This window comes from Carettochelys insculpta, chromosome 10 (assembly GCF_033958435.1).
Source record: "Carettochelys insculpta isolate YL-2023 chromosome 10, ASM3395843v1, whole genome shotgun sequence".
Lineage (NCBI taxonomy): Eukaryota > Metazoa > Chordata > Testudines > Carettochelyidae > Carettochelys > Carettochelys insculpta.
The window spans coordinates 1,098,204-1,111,650 of record NC_134146.1 but is presented as its reverse complement, the minus strand read 5'-3'; the positions used below and the strand labels follow the sequence as shown (position 1 = coordinate 1,111,650).

The 13,447-nt window shown below is 49.3% G+C and overlaps 1 protein-coding gene across 4 annotated transcripts in view; it reads left to right on the top strand.

Moving 5' to 3' along the window:
* The window catches only part of THAP4 (THAP domain containing 4), a 77,932-nt gene that overhangs the window by 39,500 nt on the left and 24,985 nt on the right, over positions 1-13,447 (top strand). Inside the window, exon 7 of one of the 4 annotated variants that reach the window (XM_075003680.1) lies at positions 2,146-2,656. The exons of 1 other annotated variant lie outside the window; for it this stretch is intronic. In XM_075003680.1, the coding sequence (XP_074859781.1) occupies positions 2,146-2,265 (120 nt within the window). In that variant the 3' untranslated portion in view covers positions 2,266-2,656. Of the gene's footprint in view, positions 1-2,145; positions 2,657-13,447 lie in introns of those variants that run through there. 2 more of the 4 variants (XM_075003682.1, XM_075003683.1) reach the window with 2 other exon arrangements.

Sequence of the window (13,447 nt, the reverse complement as noted above, 5' to 3'; positions counted from 1 at the left end):
AAAGAGCCTGAATAAATATAACTCTAAAAATTATCCACTGTCTTCAGCAAAGTGATGCAAGTGATTGCACTAAAATGGGAGCCATTTTTAAACCCTTAAGGAGAGAAATAGCAGGATTAAATCTTGCCTTAACGACGGATCTCAACACAGCCCTGACTCTGGAGGCCCACCAACACCTACGTCATAACAAATGTTCCTGTTCTATTTGGTGGCTCCGGTGCCGAAGCACTCTGCAATGATAATGTAAATAAAGCCATTAGATGAAGGATAAATGTTTATTCAGCTGTTTGTTTTTAAAAGCAAGACAGGTTTGATGCAAATCTTGGGAAGTATTTTGTACAGTATACTCCAAAATTGTGGATCCATTGGGAAAGTTTTTAACTATAACGCTGTCCTTTGCATTTTTAGTTCTTCCTTCCAGTTGAATGTGTCAGATTTAATGAATGTTTAAATTTAACTCTGCCAACTGGTTCCGTTGAATGCTGTCGGGCTAAGCTCCCTCTATCCCGGAGACTTCATTTCCGCTAATCTCTGGGGCTGTGTTTGCCGTGGGGAGCAAACGGGACCAAGGAACATAAACAAATCTTGCGGATGGCGTGCAAAAAATCTGCACTGAAATAAGTCATAGGGCTAAACTGCTGAGCATGTGGAATTTATGCCAATACATTCAGGCAACACTGATCACTTAGGGCAGTGCTGTGCACTTATTTGTGCTCATATGATCACTTCTGGGCAAGGCTCCCGATAATCCATAGTTTCAGCTCTGTGTATTCCACCTCTTACTGCAGAATTGGGCTCCACAATCCAAGTTTTCAAAACGATGGGGCCTGATTCTCCACTTTTATGCTGGTGTAGCTCACTGACTTGAAGGAAGCTCCTCCAGTACCTTGGAGATGTAAACCAATTCAGTGCATCTGTCTGCGTCTGCTTTCAGTCTGACACAACAGCTTTGAGAAATGTAAGCTGCCCTGTTAAACTCGATGGGTTAAAGCTCTGATCTAAGCCTGTGAATATTAGGGATAGTTGTGGCAGTGCAGCTACAGCAATGCCAAATACCCATGTAAACGGTCTGCACCACTGTGGTTTAGCTCATATTACACCAGTGGCACCACTACAAGTGAGGTTGGGTGACACTGCTGTGTCCATCTCATTTGAGCAGAAGATAATGTGTTTAATCCCAAAGCTCCTCCAAGGAATGTAGGCTTTTGATTTAAGTCTCTTGGTGGAGCTGAGATAAACTGCTTCCCCCCCTCAGCTGCCCAAATTTCCAGCTTCCTCTGATCATTTCTTCAGGCAGTTAGTCACACTGAAAGCTGTCAGCCTCTGAATGTCATGTCAAAGCTGCTGACCTAGGGGACAGCTGTATTGATTGTATCATTAACTGTCTTAATTACAGGCCTAATGTTTTCATTTAAATGAAGCTGCTTTGTAATTTCCAGTCTGCCACTGTTGGCTGTGGCAGAATTCAGGTCCACTTCTTACAGCGTGTCTTGGGGTTTGCTGCTAATGATCACCAGAGATGGAATTTGGCTTGGCTTTATGCAAGCATTTGCTCTCAGAGGCGCTTGAAATTATAGTTTTAAATAGCAAACTGGAAATGAGAGTGGCCAGAGCCTTAGTGGCTGCTGCTTTTCTGCAGCCAGAGATGCTTTTGGGCAGTGTGTAACCTCTGCCATGCGCTGTTTATTATTTGTTTCCTTTTGATGACAGGCATGTTTTCATATTTTCCATCTGCATTATTACATTTTGTCATCTGTGCTTCAGGCCTTCACTCCAACTGCACTCTTTTCAGTGTAGGACCCAGCTAGGCAATACGGTCGCAGACACTGCCGTGACACTGCTGCTCTCTTGTAGAGGAGAAAGGTGCTCTCTGCTTTGTTGGTGGGGATAGTGTGATTATTCCCAGTTTCTGCAGGTGCTCCTGTACTAAACCACCTGACTGGGGGGCCTAGGGAAGAGAGGATTTCAAGAGATTTCCACTAGCAGAATCCTAAGGACTGTTGGACATGACAAGGGCTGGTCCTGTAACTTTGAACTAAGGAAATAAGAGCCAACCTTATTCTAACCCTGGGTCACTTCACTGAAAAAACAAAAAGACTAACCAGAACAAAATCAAGGATTGTGTGTGTTTTATTTCCCGCTCAGATTACCAGAACATTTAGGCTCAATTCTGATGGGAAACTAGAACAGACGGTCTCCATGGCAACCACTACGCAGCCAATGACTCAGCACCTTCACATTACCTACAAAAAGGTGACACCTTAACAGCAGGAGGGCAGGGTTTCCCGCACAGAAAGCGGAGCTGGAGCCTGAGGACAAACGCACTCTCCTGTCTTGGTGACCCGCATTCACACCTGAGCCCAGGAGGGGGAGGCAGGTGAGCTGCTCCTGCTGTTGGGAATGTTATGCAGATGCTTCTGTGACGCCATATGTTAAGAAACAAAAAACAAAACAAATAAAAAGCCTTTATTTTTACGCCTGCGGCTTTGGACCTTATTGCTGTGTGGGCCGTAAATGCCGCTGCTGTGCCAGTGATTAAAGACGAGGTTTCTCAAACCAGGAGTGCTGGCAGATCCAGCTTTCTAATCTCTCGTATGACCTAAATGGATCAAATCATTACAAAACAAAAACAAAACGGGACAGCAGCAGCAGCAGCAGCAGTACCGGGTGTGACAAGACAGAGCTCTCCGTCCCAGCTAATGCAACGCAGATTAAAGGTTAGAGAGCACCTTCTACTGCAGGACACAGAACTGCTGGGGGAGCGGGCTTGGCCTTCAAGTTGCTGACAGATGCCCTACACCCCCTCTTTATTTCAGTGAGAGTGGAGGGACCTGAGTAGCCAGCAGGATAAAGCCCATAGAGGATCTGATTTGAATTATTAGGAGCCATTCCATTGACCTCAGTGGGTTTCGGTCAGGCTAGAACGAGTCTCCTCCCACTACAGTATGGAGGGCGCTCTGGAGGTAAGAGCCACACCTTCTGAAGTGTTAAATGCAGAACGCAGTATCTCACGCTGACAGTCACACAATAAAGAAAATGTGACAAGCTTTAAATAACCAGGGACTAATTTCGGCAGCATTTCAGTGACCTAAGTTTCACAGTTCAGCCTTTGACGTAACTGATATATATTAGAATATCCGTAGGACTTTGTGTGATTGAGATAAATTTGGATGTAAAATATCAGCTTCAGTACGTGTGAGGCAGTTGGTAAGATAGTGAAACTACTGCGGTTTTGGTAGGGGGAAGAGGGATCAGATGAGGTTTCTCAAAATAAGGGGTTGAAAAAATTGTAGCTCACCTTTTAATGAGAGGGGAAGCGATAACTTTGCCTAAAAACGGCAAATGAATTTTATTCAAGAATTCCCGGTGCGCTTTATGGCACAGGCCTAATTTTGGTAAAGCTAGCTGTTTTGAATAGCTGTTCATGCCTTACCAATTTTATTTGAACAGTTATCACATTGTCAGATTATGGAATGATTGTAAAAAGTTCACCAAGGGCTTGTGTAGAGCTGTGCTAGCCATCTGTAAACCACAATGTTCAGACTCAAAGAGGTTACACTCTTCTGTAAAGTTTCAAGCCCTGTCTGCCAAATCACTTGGGTTCAAAGATGGTTACAGATTCTGCCAGAAGCATATTAGCTTTGAATAATACATTTTCATGTGTGTCATTGAATAGTATGTATCATCTTTAAACTGCATCCCTAAAAAAACTAAGCAAATTTTTACATATGAGTAATCATAAATATTTGGTTTAAAAACAAAAATTTAAAAGAAATTACAAGTGAAGAAAACCCTGGGGCGGGTATGTGAACATGCTGTTAGATTTTCAAAGTTACCTAGGGGATTTGTATGTAATTTCAATTAATTTCAGTTGTCCATCCAAGTCCTTTACTGGCTTTGTACATTCTAATGAGGCTTTTAAAAAAAGAAAAAGTAGGCTTGGATTGAGATTTTCAGTCTTTTTGGTGGGGGGGGCGGGGCTCAGGGTTAAGAAAGAAAATAGGAAGTGAGGAAGTTTGGAATTTCCTTGTCCCATTGTGCTGTGCTTCATCCACATAACGAAGATTCAGGTCTGGTAATTGTATTACTTTTTTTCCTTTGGGGTGTGGGCGTGCAAATATTAACAATGGGGAACATAATGCAATTCTCGGGTCTCTCCTGTGTAGAAAAGGAGAAAGGTCAGCATAGTTAACTTACCTACTTTGATGGCTCTGGGAGTGCAGTCTACAGGCAGGACTGTGTAGGGGGGTGGGATGCAACTCTTGAGAGGTGAGAGCTGCTTCAAGATGAGAGCTGGTCATAATATTGCTTCTGAAAGACACTGGACTGAAAATGGCTTTTCATCTATTACAAAACAATTTCCATTGGCCAAATACTGGGAGTTTCATTGAGAGACTTCCAAAATCAAAACATTGCCAAGGTTCAGATTGTCATCGAGTGCAGAAAACTGACAGAACAAAACTTTAATTGGTATCAGTTTTTCATGTGGGGTGGGGAAAAAAAATAAGCATTTTGCAGCCAGCTTGTAACAGACAGCTCTTCTGGCAAAGGGCCATGGGTAAGAAATATACAGTGGAAGTTTATTATTTCATTGCTATTTACAAATAGATTGGATGGTGAAAGAGAAGTTACTCACCGTAGTAACGGTGGTTCTTCGAGATGTGTCCCCGTGGGTGCTCCACAATAGGTGACGGGCTTGCCCGGCGCCGCAGATCGGATCTTCCAAGCAGTTTCTGCCGGACCGCGCATGCGCCGGCGCGCGCCGCTCCCTTGCGCGTTCCTGGCCATGTGCGCGATCCGGTCCCCGCCAGTTCCTCGACCAACCGCCTCGGGTGCCCCTGCAAAACGCTAACAGAGATCCGAAGCGGGGAGGATGGGCGGGAAGTGGAGCACCCACGGGGACACATCTCGAAGAACCACCGTTACTACGGTGAGTAACTTCTCTTTCTTCTTCGAGTGTCCCCGTGGGTGCTCCACAATAGGTGGCTACCCAGCAGTAACCCAAGATAGGAGGTGGGTAATCGGATTATGTGCAGCTTGCCCCCGAGAGGACCGCTGCAGAGAGACGGGTATCCTCTTGGAATACCCTGTGAAGGGCGTAATGTTTGGCGAAGGTGTCGTAGGATGACCAGGTCACCACTCTGCAAATGTCTTTTAACGCAACGCCCTTGAAAAAGGCTGTTGATGCCGCCACCGCCCTGGTGGAATGAGCCCTGGGAGTGGCCGATAAAGGAGTCTTTCTGAGCTCGTAGCACATTTTTATGCAGGATACAATGTGCTTTGAGATTCTCTGCGAGGAGAGACCCTCTCCTTTTGATTTGGGAGCGAGGGAGACTAGGAGTCTATCCGTTTTCCGGAAGGACTTGGTCCTGTCTACGTAGAAGGCTAGCGCCCTCCTCACGTCCAGGAGGTGTAGGCGCGCCTCTTCGTTGGAGTTATGAGGTTTTGGATAAAGCGAGGGTAGAACAATAGGTTCGTTGATGTGAAACTCGGAAGAAACTTTGGGGACAAAGGCTGGATGCAGCCGTATGGTTACCGCCTCCTTGGAAAAAACAGTGCAGGGTGGCGTTGCCATGACTGCCGCGAGCTCGCTCACCCTACGAGCTGACATAATTGCGAGAAGAAAGGTCGTCTTAATTGTAAGGAGGCGGAGGGGAGCCGTGGCCAAGGGCTCGAACGGTGGTCCCATCAGTGTGGTAAGCACCAGGTCCAAGTTCCATGAAGGTGGAATCGGTTTCCGAGGGGGGTAGAGGTTTATCAACCCTTTGAGGAACCTGGTAACCATAGGGTGGGCGAACACCGTGTGCCCTTCCTCCTCATGTCTGAACGCCGAGATGGCGGCAAGGTGGACCTTTAACGAGGATAGCGAGAGTCCTCCTCTCTTGAGGTCCAGTAAATACTCTAGAATTGTAGGTATAGGCACCGAAAGGGGGGCCAGCTGCTTGGTAGAACACCAAGCCGTGAAGCGAGTCCATTTTTGTTTGTAGGTCTTCCTAGTGGAAGTCCTCCTGCTACTTTCTAGGACATGTTGTACTGCCACTGTGCATGTGCTCTCTAGGGAGCTGAGCCATGGATTAACCACGCTTGCAGTCGCAGGCTGTGGGGGTGTGGATGCACTATGGACCCCTGGGCTTGCGTGAGCAGATACGGCGCCACCGGAAGAGGCATCGGTGGACGGTCCAACATGCGCAGGAGTAGGGGGAACCATTGTTGGCGATCCCACGTTGGGACTATCAGGATCATCCGGGCCCTTTCCCTCCTGGCTTTTTGCAAAACTTTGTGGATCAGCACTGTGGGAGGAAACGCATAAAGCAGGGGGCCCCCCCACGGGATCGCGAACGCGTCCCCCAGGGACCCCCATCCCAGTCCTGCCCTGGAGCAGAATCGTGGGCACTGCTTGTTGTGCTGAGTGGCAAACAGATCTATTTGGGGAAAACCCCATGCGTGGAAAATCGACCGTAGCAGATCGGGACGGATCTGCCACTCGTGTGTGAGCGCAAAACACCTGCTCAGCTGGTCTGCCTTCACGTTGTGCGCACCCGGCAAGTATGAGGCTTTCAAGATTATATCGTGGGCGATGCACCAGTTCCATAAGCGGATTGCTTCCGCGCATAAGGCACGGAATCGAGCTCCTCCTTGCCTGTTTATATAAAACATGGTGGAGGTATTGTCTGTACTGATCCCGACGACTTTGCCTTGTATGTGGTCTCGAAAGTGTTTGCAGGCGTTGAACACTGCTCTGAGCTCCAGTACGTTGATGTGTAGTGACTGTTCCGTGGGTGACCACAGTCCTTGAGTCACCTCTTCGCCCATGTGCACTCCCCACCCTATGAGGGAGGCATCTGTAGTGAAAAAAACCGATATTTGCGGCTGGTGGAAGGGTACCCCTGTTAGCAAGTTCCTGGGGTTTACCCACCATTGCAGGGATTTGCGCACCCCGGCTGTGGGCGACACCACCCTGTGAACGGTGTGTACTGCCGGTTTGTATACACTCGCCAGCCAGTTCTGCATGCTGCGCATGTGTAACCTGGCGTTCTGCACTACAAACGTCGCCGCTGCCATGTGGCCCAGCAGCTGCAGGCACGTCAAGACCGGCACCGTAGGGCTGAAGGTGATGACTTGCACGAGGGAACCGATGGCTCGAAAGCGAGCCTCTGGTAGGTATACTCTCGCTGAAACCGAGTTTATGCGAGCCCCTATGAACTCTATGTCCTGTGTGGGGTCTATTTGTGATTTTGCCAGATTGATAACCAGGCCAAGTGAGGAGAACGTGTTTGCTGTGACGCGTATCATGCGCAGAACCTCTCCTTTCAAGGCCCCTTTGAGCAGGCAGTCGTCCAGATACGGGTAATAAATACCCCCTGTCTGTGCAGGTAGGCTGACACCACTGCCAAGGTCTTGGTGAAGACTCTGGGGGCCGAGGAGAGGCCAAACGGTAGGACCTTGTATTGGAAGTGTTCGTTGCCTACCATGAACCGGAGGAATCGCCGGTGAGCCGGATGGATGGTTATGTGGAAGTACGCATCTTGTAAATCGAGGGCTGCGAACCAGTCTCCATCGTCCAGAGCTGTAAGGATGGAGGCGATCGTGGTCATCCGAAAACGTTGCTTGCGTAGGTACCTGTTGAGGCCGCAAAGGTCTAAGATGGGCCTCCAGCCTCCTGTCTTTTTCTCCGTGAGGAAATACCTGGAGTAGAACCCTTTCCCGTGCAGTTGCTCCGGCACTCTTTCCACCGCCCCCATGAGCATGAGATGGTCCACCTCCTGCCTGAGCCTCGCTACCTGGGAGGCCTCTTGGAGGTGGGGCTTGGGTGGAGGTCGTGACGGTGGGAGCGACTGGAAGGGGATGGCGTACCCCGTGGCTGTGATCTCCAGCACCCATGTGTCTGTGGTGATCCTTTGCCACTGGTCGTAGAATGGTCGGAGGCGATGGTGAAACAGCTGCTTCGGATGACCTTGTGCGATGGTAGTGATGGCGCAGGCCTGGATCTGTATGTCAAACTTGTGGCCTTTGGCCCCGCCCCGAGGATGCCCGGCTCTGTTGTGAGCGTCGTCTGGGAGTTCTGTACTGCTGGTGCTGTTGATGTCGCCCTTGCTCGTAACCCCTGTGATACTGGGGGCGCTGTTGCTGGTACTGGTACCGCCTTTGCAGAGGGTAGTACCTTTTCTTTGTGTACTACAAAAAGATCTCAGCAAACTGAGTGATTGGGCAGCAAAATGGCAAATGAAATTTAATGTGGGTAAGTGTAAGGTAATGCATGTTGGAAAAAATAACCCAAATTACACGTACTACATGATGGGGTCAAATTTAGCTACGACAGATCAGGAAAGGGATCTTGGAGTTATAGTGGATAGTTCTCTGAAGACATCCACGCAGTGTGCAGCGGCAGTTAGTAAGGCAAATAGGATGTTAGGAATTATTAAAAAAGGGATCGATAATAAGACAAAAGATATCATACTTCCCCTATATAAAACTATGGTACGCCCACATCTCGAGTACTGCGTGCAGATGTGGTCTCCTCACCTCAAAAAAGATATATTGGCATTAGAAAAGGTTCAGAAAAGGGCGACTAAGATGATTAGGGGCTTGGAAAGGGTCCCATATGGGGAGAGGCTAGAGAGACTGGGACTTTTCAGTTTGGAAAAGAGGCGATTGAGGGGCGATATGATAGAGGTATATAAAATCATGAATGGTGTGGAGAAGGTGAATATAGAAAAATTATTTACCTTTTCCCATAATACAAGAACTAGGGGACACCAAATGAAATTGATGGGTAGTAGGTTCAAAACTAATAAAAGGAAATTTTTCTTCACACAGCGCACAGTCAACCTGTGGAACTCCTTGCCCGAGGAGGCTGTGAAGGCCAGGACTCTATTAGGGTTTAAAAAAGAGCTTGATAAATTTTTGCAGGTCAGGTCCATAAATGGCTATTAGCCAGGGATAAAGTATGGTGCCCTAGCCTTCATAACAAGGGCAGGAGATGGATGGCAGGAGATAAATCACTTGTCTTCTGTTCTCCTTCTCTGGGGCACCTGGCATTGGCCACCGTCGGCAGATGGGATGCTGGGCTTGATGGACCTTTGGTCTGACCTAGTATGGCCATTCTTATGTTCTTATGGAGGGGTGTAAATCCCCAGGGTCCTGAGTGTGGCTCTTGAATCTTTACTGGAATGAAGGACCGAGTCAGTTGATTCAGCAAACAGCTTCTGCGAGTCGAAGGGAAGGTCAACTATCTTCGCCTGCAGATCCCTCGGTATACCCGAGGTCTGGAGCCAGGACTCCCTTCGCATCACCACTGCGGTTGCTGTGGAACGTGCTGCCGTGTCCGCAACGTCCAAAGCAATCTGAACTCCCATCCTTGCAGCCACGTAGCCTTCTTGCACTATGGCCTTGAGGACCGGCTTTTTGTCCTCTGGAAGCGAGTCCATGAGGGAAGTTAACCTGGAATAGTTGTCAAAATTATGGTTCGCTAAGTGCGCTGCGTAATTTGCCATTCGCAACGTTAAAGTGGAGGAGGAGTAGACCTTTCTGCCAAACAGCTCTAGCTTCTTGGCATCTTTGTCCGTTCCCCCTGTTTTAAATTGAGATGTTTTTGATCTTTGTTGCGAGGACTCCACCACCAGGGAGTTTGGCTGTGGGTGGCTAAACAGGAACTCCATGCCCTTCGCCGGCACGAAGTATTTCTTATCCGCTCTCTTTTGGACAGGCAGAATAGTTGCAGGGGTCTGCCATATCGTAGTGGCGGACTCTAAGATCGCTTCATCAAGCGGTATTGCTACTCTGGAAGAGGCCGGAGGTCTCAAATTTTTGAGGAGCTTATGGTGTTTCTCTTGCACCTCTGCTGTCTGGATGCCTTGCGTGAAGGCCACCCTCTTAAACAGCTCCTGAAACTGTTTGAGATCGTCCGTAGGATGGACGTCCCCCAGGGCCGTAGCCTCGTCCGGGGAAGAGAGTGAGGAACCGCTGGGGTACATCTCTCTGGACCCTTCCGGTTCCTGCTGGTGATGGTACACCCTCTCGCTAGAGGTTTGCGAGGGAAAATCTCGGGGTTCCATGACCAGTCCCCCTTGAGATGCTTGAGTCTCTGTCCCCGGTCGCGATTGCCCTCGGGGGTACGAGATAGTTTGTGGGGATCTTTCCCTAGTAGATTGCCGATGGTGTGTATGCCCCACGTGGTAGGGGCGACCATGGCAGTATAGGCACTGTTCTTGGGAGGGTGACCTAGACCACTCCCTTGGTGTGTACCCTCTGCGTCTGGGGGAGGGAGATCGTCGAGACACTGGAGAGAGCGACTTCGCATAATAGTCCAGTGGTTCAAACCCCAGGAAGGGTGAAGGTGGTGCCAGCCATGGCGAGGCTGGTTGTAAAAATGGAGAAGGGGGCTCCGGGTAGGCTAGGGGGGACCCCTGCCTTCTGGTTGGAGTCTGCAACGTAAGCGGAGGGCTGTGAGAAAGCAGCTCCACAGCCCTGTCCGGAGAGGGGCTGCAATGCCTCCTCTTGTGTGCAGCCTTCCCCCTCCCTGGAGGAGGTGACTCCGCCCCCTGACGCGCGGGGGATCCCGGCCCCGTCAGCACCGTGCTAGGCACGCTCGAAGGCGGTGCCGCACGTGCGGTGTCCTTCTGCGCCTGCAGGCTACGTGCCTGCACGCTCTGCACCGCCGGTTCCGTCGGGGTCGGTGCCGGTGCCGCCGGTACCGGCGCTTGTTTAGCCGCCGCCCTGCCTGCGGTGCGGGGCGGCTGGCTGATCATCGGAGGCTGAGCTGTTTCCACGTGGCTCTCCGTGCCGCCGCCGATCAGCTGTTGCTGCGGCTGGGGGCTGCGTGCTCCTCCCGTCCCGCTCACTGTTGCTGCCGGCAGGGATCGGGCTGGAGAGACTTTCCTCCGTTTCTGCGCTGATGGAGTGAGGGAGGCAGCTTTCCTTTTAAGGGCCCCGGAGGGTCCCTCCTGCTGCAGCCGCTCCGGCACGTCTGGCTGGAGGGCCTTATCAAGAAGCAGCATTTTAATGCGCATCTCCCTGTCTCTCCGTGCTCTGGTTGTTAATTTAGCACAGAAGGCGCATTTCTGTGCCACATGGGACTCCCCCAGGCACCTTATGCAGAGACTGTGCCCATCGGACACTGGCATCGCCTCTCGGCAGGACTCACATTTTTTAAAGCCTGAAGAGGACATTGTTGGTGAGTCTTTGAGTTTTTTTAAGTGGGTACTTAGCACCTTCTTTGTGCTGTTTTCCCCGTCCGATGGCCTGCCTCAGCAGGAGGGCTGATGGCCGTAGCTCCTGGCCTCCGGCGCTTGTTACTCGGACTGGCTGAAGCTGTCCCGCTCATAGTTTGTTTGTTGTTGTTTGTTCTTTTTTTTTGCAAAATAACAACCGGCTAACTCGTAGTAGCCTAAGTATCTGAAAAACTTTGAAAGAAAAACAGATAAAGTCGTTGAATACGCTATTTGGCCTTAGCCTAGTCGGATTCCGTCTGCAGCCGACGGCGGTTAAGAGGAACTGGCGGGGACCGGATCGCGCACATGGCCAGGAGCGCGCAAGGGAGCGGCGCGCGCCGGCGCATGCGCGGTCCGGCAGAAACTGCTTGGAAGATCCGATCTGCGGCGCCGGGCAAGACCGTCACCTATTGTGGAGCACCCACGGGGACACTCGAAGAAGAATCATCAGTATCAGGCTTTTAATGTTAAGCAAGTTATTAATAGTAAAAATATATACAACTCTCCCCCTTGTTTTTAATTAGGCTAAATAAACTAGAGAAATTACCCTAGTTGCCCATACCAGTCACTTAAAAAAACATACAAATTTTAAACTAAGAAACCAGGAGTAACTTTCTTCCTGTCCCAACCAGAGAAGGAGAAATAAGGAAGGCTATCCAAACATTAATCCTTGAACAGTGCAGGATTTTTAAGCACCTGGCTATATTGTGCACTGCTGACAACGACCTCTATTTTATTAAGTTGTTGTTGCCAATACACCACTGCATTGGATATGAAGAGCTGCACTGGCCTGAGGAGCAGCTGCGTAAGTGTTTACTGCTCTGAAACCTCCTGTCCCAGAGAAGACAGAGAGGAGATGACAGTATCTGCTGTGGAACATGCTCTGCCATTCCCCGAAAGCTGTTAGTTAAAATAACTCTGCAGCGTCCTATTGGGCATGGTTGTTCCAGAGAAGAGATTCCCAACTGAGCAGCAGTTGTACAGAGTCGTCTGTAAAGCAAAATGATGGGAGCTTACAAAGTTTTGTGATAGATGAACAGTTGCACTGTCAGGCAGGTCTCTTGCACTTTGTTCAGGAGCCAAGGGATGTGAGAAGAGTGTGATCATAAAGTCACAACCCGCTATGACCAAGGATTAGAGTTCAGGAAAACCACCTTTGCAAGTTCCCTGTTCAGTGCAAAACCAGATCTTCCTCTCCAGAGTGCATTTTCATGGCCTTTTCAGTGAGGACACCCCTGCCAGAAAACTCCCCTGGCGGGGGCAAGTTCTGTCTGTTGTTGTATAGCAGCAGCCCGCACCATGGACATTAATGGAAGCTGTATTATATGCACAAAGGCAGACTTTAGATACAGGTGATTTAAAACAATATATCCTTCCCCAGGCTTTTCACGCAAGTTTAGTAAGATGTCCATCTGTATCACTTCATTATCAGTTAGCAGTGTTTCATGTTTTAATCGCTGGCTGCCTGTGTGCACTGATGAGGCCATATCTGGAGTATTGCATCCAGTTCTGGGTCCCCCGGTATTGGAGCAGAGGAGGGCAGTGAAAAGATTAGGGGGCTGAAGCACATGAACTATGAGGAGAGGTTGAGGGACTTGGGTTTATTTAGTTTGCAGAGGAGAAGAGTGAGGGGCGATCTGATAGCAGCCTTCAACTTCCTGAAGTGGGGGCTCTAAAAAAGATGGAGAGAGGCTGTTCTCAGTAGTGACTAAAGCAATGATCTGAAGTTACAGAGGGGGAAAGTGCAGGTTGGATATTAGGAAAAACTAGTTCCCCAGGAGGGTGGTGAAGCACTGGAATGCGTTACCTAGAGAGGTGGTGGAATCTCCATCCCTAGAGGTTTTTAAGTCCCAGTTTGACATAGTCCTGCTTGGGATCATTTAGTTGGGGTTGATCCTGCTTTAGGCAGGGGGCTGGACTCAATGACCTCCTGAGGTGTCTCCCAGCCCTCGGATTCTATAAACCCCACTCCCCTCCACCTACACACACTCCTCTTCAGTAATACTAGGCTGTTTGATTATTCTTATCTTTTGTTACACTGCCCTAACTGGCACATTTAACTCCTTAAATGCCTTAACTGAATGCATTTTCCCTTGGTGCTAGTGTTTTATTTCCAACATATTTGTGGACTAATTACACAAGGGCCTTCAGAAGGGTGAGTTGAGGATCAGACAGCTAGCAGAGGAGAAGCGAGCCCACAGAAAACACAGTAAGGACCTGCCGGATGCCCATTACAC